General features: G+C 34.3%; 1 protein-coding gene across 2 annotated transcripts in view; it reads right to left on the bottom strand.

The window, feature by feature from the left end:
* The window catches only part of MS3_00004599 (uncharacterized protein), a 98,610-nt gene that overhangs the window by 60,015 nt on the left and 24,522 nt on the right, over window positions 1–14,073 (bottom strand). For both annotated transcript variants that reach the window (XM_051212541.1, XM_051212540.1), the window contains exon 7: window positions 8,880–9,243. In XM_051212541.1, coding sequence (XP_051072726.1) covers window positions 8,880–9,243 — 364 coding nt within the window. The remainder of the gene's footprint in view (window positions 1–8,879; window positions 9,244–14,073) is intronic.

Below are 14,073 nucleotides of genomic sequence, written 5' to 3'. Positions count from 1 at the left end.
GACTAACCCTCCTCACGACATGGCTCAAAATCGTTTGAATGGCGCAGGTGTATACACTCTTTGTGTTCTCCCAAATTTTGATCTCCTTATTCCTCCTTGTCTTTTTTTCTCTTCCCAAATTTATTTCACTGTATTATACTCTTTAAATAACATCTCCAAACACTAATTTTGCTGATTACTGCTTATACTCTTATTACCTCTACCACAACGGGATTTGAATCGACCACTGCATCTTTGTGCTAACGTGGTGTGGCAACTCGAACTGATGTACGTACGTACGAAGTTCTACGTTGTTACTGACTGACTGACTGAATTTAAATTAATGTTTATATTCGGGAGAAGATAGATTAATTAAGTATTTGTTTCTTTTCAGTTAAAGAAAGAGATACGAGTCTTATTGACTGAAGTAATAAATAAAAGTGATTGGATTTTTTAAATTCTAAATATTGATATTATATTAAATGCATGATCGAATAAGTACTGGAATATAAGCGAAATTTTGAATGTTCTCGACTACTTCACTGTTAACGGTAAACACTAGGTACTGGAGCAGACAACTAACAAATAAAATACATCAAGTATTTTTTCTGTATCTGTCAATTTAACTGCCTCTATGGAGCAAGTTATATTGACAGGTGTTCTAGGTATTTGTACATTCGTGCTCGTGAGCACCTGACAATGTGTTTAAGCAAAGGTGTAGTTAAAACTGTTAGCAATTACGTTTTAGCTAACTTACTTCAAACAGACCATACAGCCAAAATGAAACAATCTTTCACAATAATATATCGTGTTAACAGAAATAATCTACCTAAATCTGTTAAACTGGAAATCCTACAGATGGCTGAAGCAATTGCTATTCGGATTAAAAAGCCAGAGCTTTGAGTACACAAGAAGCATGTCCAACCGCTCCTATTACCTTGGCCAACGATCCCGCCCCGCGGGATTCGAACTCGGGATCTATCAGTCTCGCGCGCAAACGCTTAACCTCTAGACTACTGAGCCGACCAACATCCAACGGTGTTAATGTCTAACTCCAATTAATCCACGAAATTGAGCCACACATCCACCATTGTCTTCAGTGAGTTACTATTTCACAACAGACCCAGTTGAACTCCACTAGTCACTGCTTCTCACTAGAACTCCAGGAAATATCTCTTGAAGCCAGTCACTAGTAAATATATGCAGATTAATATCATGTTATTTTATATGACAAACAATCTTTGATTCATGTTATTAATTTTAAATGTACTTCGCCCTAAACCTGATCATCATTTGGATATAAGATAGTTGTAGAACCTAATGAGAAATTATTGGAAAGAATATTCTTTATTCATAGAATTGTATTTGAAGAGACACAAAACATAAGACATACATTCAGTCAGTTATAATCAACAAAAAACCTGAGACTAATGTGTGTTGGCTTAAATGATCATGCCATAATACCAAGACTGAAGGAAATTAACGAGATGAGTAGTAAGGGAGCAGAAATAACTACAGTAGTAACAGAAGTGAAAAAGATTGAAGGTTGAAAATATGGTTTGAAAGGTAAGAATAAAAAGATATGAGTAAGAAGGAATATTGAATATTAACATTTAAGGGTGGATAAAGGATCATTGCGTCTGTGCGATGTTACCATGACTAACACAGACTGTTGAGAGAATCCTACAATTCCTTTAATTAACCAATGAAAAATTAAGAAGTTATCTTCTAAGCGCAAAGTATTCATTCAGTTAATAATAGACAATGTAAAGCTTATGACAAGTATACATCGGTTTAACTTGACAAAGGTCATATTCAAATAGTGACAGGGTAAAATGAACAAGATAAAAAAATCAATGATTGAAAATATTATATTAAGTATAAGAGTTTAGAGGGAAGTATGGAATGAATAGGACTATTACAGATTCTCAGTAGCAGTTTTCTGGAAACCAAGTTGTCAAATGCTTTTAACTGATGTCGTTAAGAATTATAACCAAGTCCAAATAATACGATCCAAAGTTTATTAAAATGGTTCTTAACACAATCTCTCTTTGTTTTGCTCAGAATTTCAAATATTCTATGATAAAATATTCATTTGTTCCTTTCTGATCACTATTTTTCATTGTTTGTTTGTCTGTATGTCTGTCTAACTATTCATAAACTAAACTGAAGTAAAGTGATCAGTTTCCATGATGAATAAGTCATTTCATCAGTTATTAATCAACAATTGAAACTGAAGATTCAATCATAATCAATCAATTACCATTACCTTTGATAAACAGTTTTTATCTGTAGTACTTTTAAGTATAAGTAAAACTATATTGAACAGGTTAGATAGGATTTTTTTTAATTAACGACACACCAAGGCTACATACGATGAATCAGTACAAGAATACTGGGGTGGCGAGGGTAAGAATGAGCAAAAACTAACCAAAATGAACTACAAACTGAGTAACAGTCAACGCCCACGTTGACAGTATTTAGGTCATTTGATTACTCATATATTTACGTGAATCTATTATTGTAAGTAGACGTTGTGTTGCCATGGTATCTTAATTTCTCATATCTCAATTGATAGACTAATTATCAGATGGATGAACCGAGTTGCATCTTCATTCCATTTATAGATTATATATGAAAAATGAGAGGAATTTATGACTGCCAACCGTAGTATACATCAGAATTGAGAAATCAATTTTACTAAGGTTTCCCATGAACCTTGATGGTATGCCGAGTGAGCAGTACGTAGAAAAGATATTACATGTGCATTATTTAAAAATGAAATTCAGATTTAAATAAACCAGTCGCTAGCGATATTAATGTAGATATTTTGATGAATGCAACGAATCGTAGTTTTCCAAAAGTAATCTGTAATTAGAAATTAATTAATTAGCTGGAATCCCTAATGCTGTAAAGCTTAATAACAATATATTATGTTTTTGTACCATATCGTGAATTGATTGAAGATAGAGTTTTACCATTGGACGTCAATCTAGTGGTTTTAGTGATTAAACGTCCGATGCGACACCTGAAAGTCCTGGGTTCGATCGCTGACAGATTCATGGGTGCGTACTGTTGAAGACATCTAAGCTATGACAAAGCAACTGTTCAGTGCTACCTGGTTTTCAACGGTACTTTAATTGACATCAATCTACGATAAATACAACCTAAAAGTTTGTAAACTGTCAAACAGTCAAGTAACTAGTGTTTGCTAAGGTTAGAACTTACTATCATGTTAGTTATATCTACAGTGAATTAGGGGTTATCTATTTGCTATACAGTATAGTGATATTTGAAGCTCAATTATATAATACTGAATGAAAGCAATTAATAATTTTGTACAATAGTGGTAGCAGCAGTAGTGCATCGAATCACACATTTGGTACATTTTGAGAGCAATATGGACAAAGACAATAACACAATAAATAGTAATAAACAACAGTTTTATTAGTCAGAAGGAAGAAAAATGATGAGGAAGTGCAAAAAATAAGCGACGAAATAATTAAAACTTGGAGTGTATGTTATTTTAATTAATCTCATATACTTAAGATACTCATGTTATATATTTACCTCAAGTGGAGGTTATTATGGATTGGCCGTTCAGAGTACCACAAAAAATAGGGAGCACTAAACAACTGTCCCATCCAAGCATGGGACTCTCTGACCCTCTGAACCCACGACCTCACCTGGTGTCAAACTTAGTATCATTAAGTTGCATTGAATTCAGGGTATTGACTAAGCACATAACTGTCCATATTTCATCTTCAGTCAGTTTGCAATAAAAAGCTCACTACGAAACTCAGTAATCCTGGGTTCGAACCCTGGTAAGGTCTTGAAAGAACGTGGTTAAGGGATCTCACGAAAGGGTGAAACGCTTGATGACTAATCTGTTTTTCAGCCGTTTAAAAATCCCCATAGAATATTCAAAAACGAAGAATATTTGAGCGAACAATTGTTTTCAATAACTTCATCATCAGGCTCTACAGTTATAAGTCCATAATTATAATATTTTACAAAGGCCAAAAATAAGGCATGTTTTAATGAGTTTGACAATGTTATGTGTTAAAAATGGTGAACGTTTGCATCTGTTACGATATATATATATCGTAACAGATGCAAACGTTCACCATTTTTAACACATAACATTGTCAAACTCATTAAAACATGCCTTATTTTTGGCCTTTGTAAAATATTATAATTATGGACTTATAACTGTAGAGCCTGATGATGAAGTTATTGAAAACAATTGTTCGCTCAAATATTCTTCGTTTTTGAATAATCTGTTTTTCACTGGTATTCCAACTGAGGTCAATCCGTAAACTACGAATTAGTCTAACTCTTAAAAAATCCTTTTAGTTGAGTATATGTGTTTCCTTAATTACTGAGATTATCTCATAATGTCGTATATTGTAATTTGAACAAGTTTTAATTTTTCCTACATCTATAAGCTTCTATCTGAGCAAAAAATTAGGAAAATTAGTCACTTGATACCAGCCGCTCAACTTAAAGAACACCAAAACGATAACAGATGAGAAATGTCAGTGAATAAGGCCAAGAAGGAATTCTTAGGTGAACGAAAATTCTCAACTACATTAAAACACGTATTACCATGTTAGAATAAAAGTGATAATTATGGAATCACATGAAATTTATGAATGTTTACATTACAACTCAATTTAACAATTGAAAGATATTGTGTTCCCCATGAAATCTGTAGCTCCTAGTATCAAACCCATCGGTGTGTGGGGGAGGGGAGGGAAAAGATTGTAAGTTGTTCAGGAACCCCAAGAACTAAGTAGAAAACTGTTTAATTTTTATATATTCCCAAAACTTCTTTATATGACATAAGTTTATGATGAAAATTACTTTTAAAATACCTAAATAGAGTGTGAGCTGAGTTGTTAAAGTTAATTCATGATTTGATTTAATATGAATTATCCAAGACTCGCTTCAAACCATAAACATATTTATGATAGTCATTGGAAATTCCATCGATTTTATCATGAAACTTCACTGTATATCAACATAACTCTATCCCTATTCAGTTCGAGTTAACAACTCTTTTAAAGTGTAATGTAAGCATACAAAAATGAGGTATATATGTTTTTTCTCCTCTGTCTTTTGGAGGAGAACAAGAGGGGATTACTGTAAACTGTACACATCAGATTAATATCAGAAGGGGATTTTATGAAGATTTTAGTAATTTTATAGTTGAATTCATGAGTCAATTGAAGCTAGATCACCATGGAAAACATGGAAACAGTGTACAACCGCTTCGTCCCAGTATGGGACTCCTCAGCAATGCGCATCCACGATAGCGCCTCGCAAAATTCGAACTCAAGACCTATCAGTCTCGCAAGTGAACGCTTAGCCTCCAGAAAACTGAACCGACCAGCATCCAATGGTGTTAATGTCTAACTTCAACCAATCCACGAAATCGAGCCACACATCCACCATTGTCTTCAGTGAGTTACTATCTCACAACAGACCTAGTTGAACACTACTGGCCACGGGGTGGGATCGTGGATACGCCCTGCTGAGGAGACTCATACTAGAAAAAAACAGCCGTCCGGTGCTTACAGGTTTTCCATAGTGATCTAGCTTCAATTGACTCATGAATTCAAATGTGCAATCACTAAGATCTCCACAAAACCCTTTCTGAAAATATTAATTTGTCATACACACTATGAAAGTGCAATTCCCCCAATGTAAATAACTTTTTTAACTATTTGCCATATTATGTAGATATATTTCCCCCACACACACACACCAATAACAAAACCCTTTTCTTAATCAGTTAATACTTAACATAATAATCCATTAGAAATAGATATTTTGTTTACACAAGGTGACTAATCTACCCTACTTCTATATATATATACTTATAAACAAAACAGTAGGATAACAAATATTGATTGATTAATGTAGAAAAGAAAAATGGAAGTTTCTGGAATCGATCTGTTGAATATTGGAATAATAAACGGTATCATTTGTATATATGAATGCTATAACAACATGATGTGATGTAACGGGGAAAGGAACAAATTGTTTTGATGACCATATGATGAGACCGTTATTGCAGAAGTAATTGTATTATCTAGTCTGTTTATTTCGCCTAAATTGCACGTATAGGACCGATGACATTCAAGTAGCCAATGAACATATTCTGGTTAATAAACTCAATGATAGTAAGACAATGACCGGGATCATCAAGACATAAAGGCTATTGGTCTATGATGCAACTTCTTATATCTTTTCGTTTGATAGCCCAAATACAACAAGAACACAACAGACATAGAAACTTCTATAATTCAGTACAGAACTTAAAACATGTCCGACAGTATAGATCAATTGGTTAACTTCATACTAGTACTAATAGGAATATACAATTTCTACATGATTACACCATAAATAAAACAAAACTGAACAACAAGTCTATAATAATGTTACATTAATTTGAGGAAGGTTTCTAGGTTAAGGTTAAACGAAAGCTTACAACCAGAAAAAAATGTATAAAGAATAAATGGATTAAGGACATTTGATTCGTCAGTTCCCAATATACTTTCCTTTATAATTAGCATAATGCCCAGGACAGGGTTGGATGGAGAATACTGGTGAGCGGCCTATGCTCCTTCACGAAGAGTAACAGGCGTAAGTAAGTAACTTTAAAACAAAAAGAACTACACAAGGACTACATGTTATACACCATGAACTGATCTAAGTTAGACGAACATTGGAAACCTAGGAGCATCATTAGATGGTTGCATTATTCGCGTATGGGTAATCCCATAATGACATTGTTTTTTTGATTATTTCATATCACTTGTTTTCCTACTATTTAATATAACTTTTCACTCTATTGTTGATTGATTGATCTATTGTTGTTATAACGAGATAAATACTGAATAAAATTGAACTTTAAAAACTATTCTACCTAAAATTACTGTTTATATACTTTTGCTGTATTATTATTAAATACTTATTATTATTATCATCATTAGATTTTTGTAACCTCTTAGTTGTAAGCTTTTCTATGATGTAACTTATTTAAGTTACTGTTATTTTATTATAAACATATTACTCAGTTCTATTCCAGTTAAGGTTTAATTATGCTCATATTGAAGCATTTTAATTATGTTGATATGTGGTGAGCATTCAACTCTAAATTTTTTGTGTGAGTTGAGTCATGAATATGAACTGCATAAACGAGGAGTACCTGTTTACTGTGTAGTGTTCTCAGTCATTTAGTCAGCTACAATGTAAGATCAGGCACATATATGCATTGGTCCAAGTTGCCACACCTCATTAGCACAACAACATGAACACCAAATTCATAGTATTTAATTCAATGGTGGTAATATATAAAAGAAACATTGCATATAAGGATATAGTATAGCAAGGAAGAATTATTTGGTAGAATGAAAGATATGAAGCGATTTTAATCTCATAGTTTAAAGAAAGACCGAAAGTGTATACACCTATGCCGTTGTGACAGATTCTGAGCCATGTCACCCAGAATCTCCAAACACTGGTTACGATAGTCACAGGGACCCCAACCAAGTAATCTGCATCTACCAACATGGCTCAGACCAGAAGTTAGTGACTTCAATGACTGATAACACGTTTTGGTTTAGCCGCCCCTAACTTTCTTCCAATCATCCCCAACACCGGTTAGCATTGCACGTCATTGTAGTCGGTGTTCAGACATACGTAACACGTGACCCCACCATCTCAGTCGATGAAGATCTACAACCTCATCAACTGACTTACCATCAGTCCCTAATAATGTGTAGTGTTCTATTCTGGTTATCATGTGAAAGAGCACAGGAGAACTACATTCTAGACTAATAATCGCTAATTTTTATTCTCAGCTGTTATCTCACAATAATCATGTCACAAGTACTAGATAATGTCTAGACAAATTAATCGATACCTGGATTGGATCAATACAACTGCACTCCCATAATTACGACCTGATCTTACGAGTCCCGAAAAAGGCTCGAGAAATTTGTTTTTTCCTACTATCACTTATTCATCTACTAAGTACGGATTTATGTTGTCAGCTTTCAACCACGCACTTAGCGATATTACTCAGTTCTCTATCTTAAAGTAACTGAGATGGAACTTAAACCTGAGAACTAATGGTTGGGAGCTGAACGACCTAACGTCTAAGCCATTGCATCCCACTCTCCTACCGTTGCTGTGATAACCTTAATTTCCTAAGTCTTTATTAATGAGAATACTATTCATTATAAAGTGGCAATAATCGGAGAAGGACTGAGAAAAGTGATATGTCTAGCTAAATACAATAATTAGAGTATTTAAATTCTGCTTCTCTCAGTTCGGTTTGAACAACAGTTACCGAAGAAAAGAGCAAATACTGATAACCCATAGCATTAAAGTAGTAATAGAACGTAACATACTAAAATTTGATCGCATAGGAAACAGAGAGAAACGAATTTGATAAAACTTTTTTAATGAAGAACAATTCGCCTAATATGTAGGTAGTACTAGTCACAGATTGATTTCAGGTAGGGTAGCAATGGATATCAGAGAAGACTGGATAGCTGTTTCGTCCGAGTTTGGAACTCTTCAGGAGTGCGAACTCATGGCTGATACCATGAGTTAAACCCAGAAACTACGAATATCGCGGCGAATGTTTAGCCACTGGGACCGCAGGATCTGCATCCATTGCAACAATTCCAATTCCAATAAATTTGGGATATACACAGTACAACGATCAATTACTAACAATAGTGACAACTGTTTAAATCTCGATACATCTGAACGTTAAGAATATCTTACAGTAAATTACTAGTGATATCAATCTGTAACGAGTACAACCTATAAAAACAGGAAAATTAAAGTAGACTCCACAAAACCTCTGAAAAATAATTTACCTAGTAATTGAGCAAATGTTGGTCTAGCTTTTGGTTCATGTGCCCAACATGCTCGCATCACAGCATCGTAAATTGGATCTGGACATGCATCTGGTTGATCTAACCGACCAAAACGTGGTGCATCGATCATTTCTAATATTTGTCGACCGGTAAGACCAGCCCATGGTGTAAATCCATAAGTGAATATCTCCCATAATGTAATACCATAAGCCCATATATCTGAATGTATAGTAAATAATAAATCATGTATACATTCTGGTGCACACCATGCAATTGGAAGTTTAAGATTAACATTGAAATTTGATTGGTAATATGATTTGCCTAGTTGAAGAGCACGACTCATACCGAAATCGCTAATTTTTACCTGTAGAAAGAAAATAAAAGAGCAAAGAAATATTTAGGCACTGAAATGATCAATTCGAACAATGATGGATTAATTTAATGTTCGATTATGAGTTTAAGAAATATTACGAAAATTAGAATCCCGCGAGCGAGATCGTGGATGCGCACTGCTGTGGAGTCCCACAATAGGACGAAACGGTCGTCTAGTGCTTCCAGGTTTTCAGTGGTGGTCTAACACCAAAAACTTAATAATCTCCACAACCGTATAATGATAATTAGAAAGTAGTCTAAACTTAAGAATTCTGTAGTCCACAAATTCACTGGATTAATCAACAATCGGAATCATGACTATCAAATTTAGTTATTTCCAAATGTAAATGTATAGGACTACTAAACAATTGATATGAAATGATTGGAAGTAGTTGGTAGGACATCCTACTTGATATAGATTCTATGTTAGCTAGCAGATTGCACATTGATAGACAGAACTCAATTAGCACTAGGTACTAGACTAATATGAAATTGAACACTACTTAATAATCAGTCAGTGGTAAACGACTGATATAACTCGATAGCCAGTATATTGATCAATACTTGGCGCCTCAAGTTAAGACTTCCCATTACATCTTTAGGGACTTTAATACAGAAAGCGGTATCAGTAATGCAGAATATGAATTTATTAAAAGAATAGGAATCCAATTTAACAATTCTGTATACACTGATAAGTTCTTTTTCCTCGACGGACTGAACTCAGTTAGAACATCATTGCAAACCAGAAGACATTGAACAATTATTTCGTTTTAGTATCCAACTATTCAACAGTATGCATCTACAACGCTGACAGGCATTGAACCACGAATCATCAAGCATCGCAGAGAATACGTTAACATTTCGGCTACTTCAGTTGCCTACCATCAAACAGTCTACATTTCCAATTTCAATCGGTTTGTGATATACCATAACCATCATCTATATTCAGTTACTAAAAGCTAACTAAAAGCCATATAATTCTCTAAAATGACTGGTGGTACAAACCAACTGCCCAAACCTGTAACGCAGGACTTCATTTCGAGTAACTAAATCTATTTGACTAACTAAAATCCCATAAATAGATAACATAGTCAATTGAAACAAAGAATTACACCTTTCATATTGTTAAATTATCATTTTCATATAAATATTTATTTCATTTATGTATTTGTCGAAAAGAAAATCTCGGACAAGATTGTCAAGCAATACGTTGGATTTACTTCCAATTCATTTAATGAGATTTTACAAATACATTCTTCCTCTTTAAAAGTTAAGGGGTTGTAGCAGACACAAACACACACATATATATATAAATACACACGTAAACTCAATTTTGTACATATTCCAAATGGAATTTCAAAATGTATTGTTTTAAATATATATATATATATATATATATATATATATATATATCCATCTTTGCTTATAAAGCTTGTGACTTAAAGCAATATCGAGGCTATCCGCACAGTATGCACATATAGCCAACAAGAGACTGATCAATTACAGTCCTAAACAACAATGGAAAGGATACAAGCAAACAACACCTAGTGAATTTAAATGAAACATTTGTCTTTTTTATAATGTTATATAAAAGAAAAACATTGGATTAAACAAATCCATTTGCTAAACGGAATACACCTATTAAGACATTAAATAAGAAAGATTAGTTCAGTGAAGAGTTCTCCCCCTTTCCGGTGAATTCATTTTCAAAGCTGTACAATCGCAAATATATATACTTATTTTTACAGGATGATAATAATACTAATAATAAACTTCTGTTAGACATGGTAACAGTGAGGTAAAATAAATAAAAGTATTAAAGAAAACTTTTTCTATAAAACAAGGAAAGTTTAATAATCGTTTGATTGTTAATGGCTTAAGTATTCATAAAAAAATATAGGGAAATCATCATCGGGAAAGGATGGTTCAGCATGATAAGATAAAATGTTGAAATTGAAATTAAATGTAATCAGAATGATCGTGGAAACAAAAATAAACCAGTTGAGGGATAGAGTATTTGAGGGGAAGATGGAAGGTGAAGCAGATGTCCGTAAAGGAAGAAGAGTATGAAAAAGAGAAAAAAATTATAAGACATTAAGACCATGGTAAAAGAAGAGGTTGTACTAGCCTCTTACGCACACACAATTCCGATTTTTCCAGATATATGGATAATGCTTCAGCAGTGCAAAGAAGACACAGTCTAATTGTCTTTGGAAGAGTTCAACTAACCTTGTAGATGACTTTGAACAGAGTCTGTCTTGATTGAGTGACCTGTGTTCACAAGGTGTTCGATTATTGAATTTCTTATCAAGCCATTGCCTCCTCTTTATATATATATATATATATATATATATATATATATATATATATATATATTAGGACCAAGGGATAATTCTTGTAGCTGAATAGTCGATAATGTTATGCTAGAGTAATTGAAAACATATTTCTCTGGAGATTCGGGAAACTTTTCATTAATTTCAAGATCACATCTTCATTACGATTTTTTCTAAAAATATCAATGTAATCTTTGAATTTGAAACGTTGATCTTCTGACAAATCAAATAATGTGTGTGAACGTAATGAGATACTTCGTCCCCTTGGTCCTAAATTTTGTAGTACGTCTAATAATATTAATGAACTCAACGCTAAAATACAGTTTGAAAGCCTCATTCGACAGACAAATGACCTAATTCCAGTATATATATTTGTATATAATACATACTCCCGACCGTTGTTGCTACCTTGACGTGATGGTCGGGCTTGCCTATCGTGATAAAGCAACCGAGCTATACTGGCTAGAACAACTGTTCCTCAAGGTCCTACCATGTGAGACAGGTCGGTTGAAGAGCGGTAAGACTAAAAGCAACAAACCCAAGGTCCGAAGGCGAAGTCGTACTGCTGACTGTACAGAGGTGTGACAGCAGTAAGGTGTTTCCCACGGACAACCAGCATCTACAGCGATGTTGCCTTTTTAGAAGGAGGGGTGGGGTTAGAAAAGGTTGACCCTAAAAACGCACACCTCACCTTATCTCACGGATATCCGTCTCCGGCGGTAAGGTCTCAACAAGTACGGAGCTAACACAAAAATTACCCATAAAAAGGTCAAGTGACCGACATACTATGGATCATCTAACATCTACGTATATAAAACCGACACAGTAGAAGGATCATTTTCATTCATTCATATATATTAATGGATATTACTGTCTTTTCTTGTTAGTTTACTTTTTAAATGATCTTACTAAAAAAAATATTAAGATTAATTTTAAAGAGGAAGAATGTTGTATTTGTAAAATCTCAATCAATGAATTTGAAGTGAATTCTACATTTCACTTGGCAATCTAGTTCAAGTTCTTTTTTTTTTAAGGAAATACATTCTTTCTCTTTAATATCTCATATCGATTCGGCGCCTAAATTTAGACGAAAATTCTTAATTGAGATTAATTTTTGTCAATAAAGGAATATTTTATAAGTAGTTTATATGTATACACTTTATTGAACTTGTTATCTATTTATTTATTTATTTTAACACATAGATATTGGTACAAGGAGGCACCAAATACATATGCGCCACACAAATCTCATTCGATATGTGTGAGGGTTGTGATACTGCCCGGGTGGCCAAACCGAAGCAGGTGGTTTTCTTAGGGGGCCACACTCGGAGCCTTCGACCTAAAGGTCTGATCCACAAGGCAGTGGAGCATCGTAAGGAGATGCAGTCCCATGGTAGCCAGTGACCAACAATAGGTTCATACGCCATTTGTTCACTCAGGATACTGGAGCCCATGTGCAGCATTGATTTGGTTTTTGATCCGGTTAAAGCGCCGGACATTCGCTTTTCGTCGTCTCATTTTCGTAAACAACAGTAATGCCACGAGAAGGCAGTGAGTAGGACTTTCCTGGCAGAGGCTGTATACGCGTGGCCGTGTGAGAGCATTTCGAGAGGGAGGGGGCCACCCCACTCTCGGACATACCAAGGCATTTGGGGGCTTTAGTTAAAGAGGTTCCTCTAATTTTTATGATGTAGGATTGTTGCTAGTTTTTATTCTGAGTTATATCTAATAGCGTCTTAAGTTACTGAATTGTTTCAGTTTTAGGACAGCAAACAAGTAATAATAAAGGACCAGCAGGTATCAGTCTTGTACAACTTGGAAAAAGTTGATTACCTAGTAGTATGATCAAGTGTTTCACTTTATGCCAACAGATTTGATATTAGTATTGTCTATGGAAGATAATAAAAGGAGAGGAAGTCCACCACTACCACTATGGTGTATGCCACCAATGCTGACAGATATAAGTAGTATGTAGCACCAACCGGAAGTGGAATGGCTGACAGCAGAAGATTAAAATGAAGAGAAAAGGAAGTGAACCGGAGAGAAATCGAAATAACAATGGAATTAAAGGAATAATGTAGTTTGTAAAGGGCAACACAAAGATGTGCAAATTATGTATTTAATGCATGATTTTCATATTTTACAAACACACTCTGTAATTTTGAGCAAAACAACAAATCGGTTTTTCCCACTGTTAGCAAAATATAGATTGGATCAAAGCATATTCCGTGCAGAATTGTGTTGGCGCACGCTGATTTGCTATTTCTCATCCAATCAGCGCTAGTGCATACTTGGAGAAGACTCTAGGACCTACTTGTGTAAAAACTATAAACATACTAACGTTTTCCTTATTGTGCTTCCTACTTTCATCTGCCCTTGTTATTTGGAATATAATTTCTTTCCTGTTCAACCGTGTTCTGATTTGAGGACTTGTCGAGTGAAGTAGTATCCAAGAAAACTAAGCGATAGCAATAGCTGAGTCGTAATAA

This window comes from Schistosoma haematobium, chromosome ZW (genome assembly GCF_000699445.3).
Source record: "Schistosoma haematobium chromosome ZW, whole genome shotgun sequence".
Taxonomy (NCBI): Eukaryota; Metazoa; Platyhelminthes; class Trematoda; order Strigeidida; family Schistosomatidae; genus Schistosoma; species Schistosoma haematobium.
This window is presented reverse-complemented; position numbering and strand designations above follow the sequence as displayed.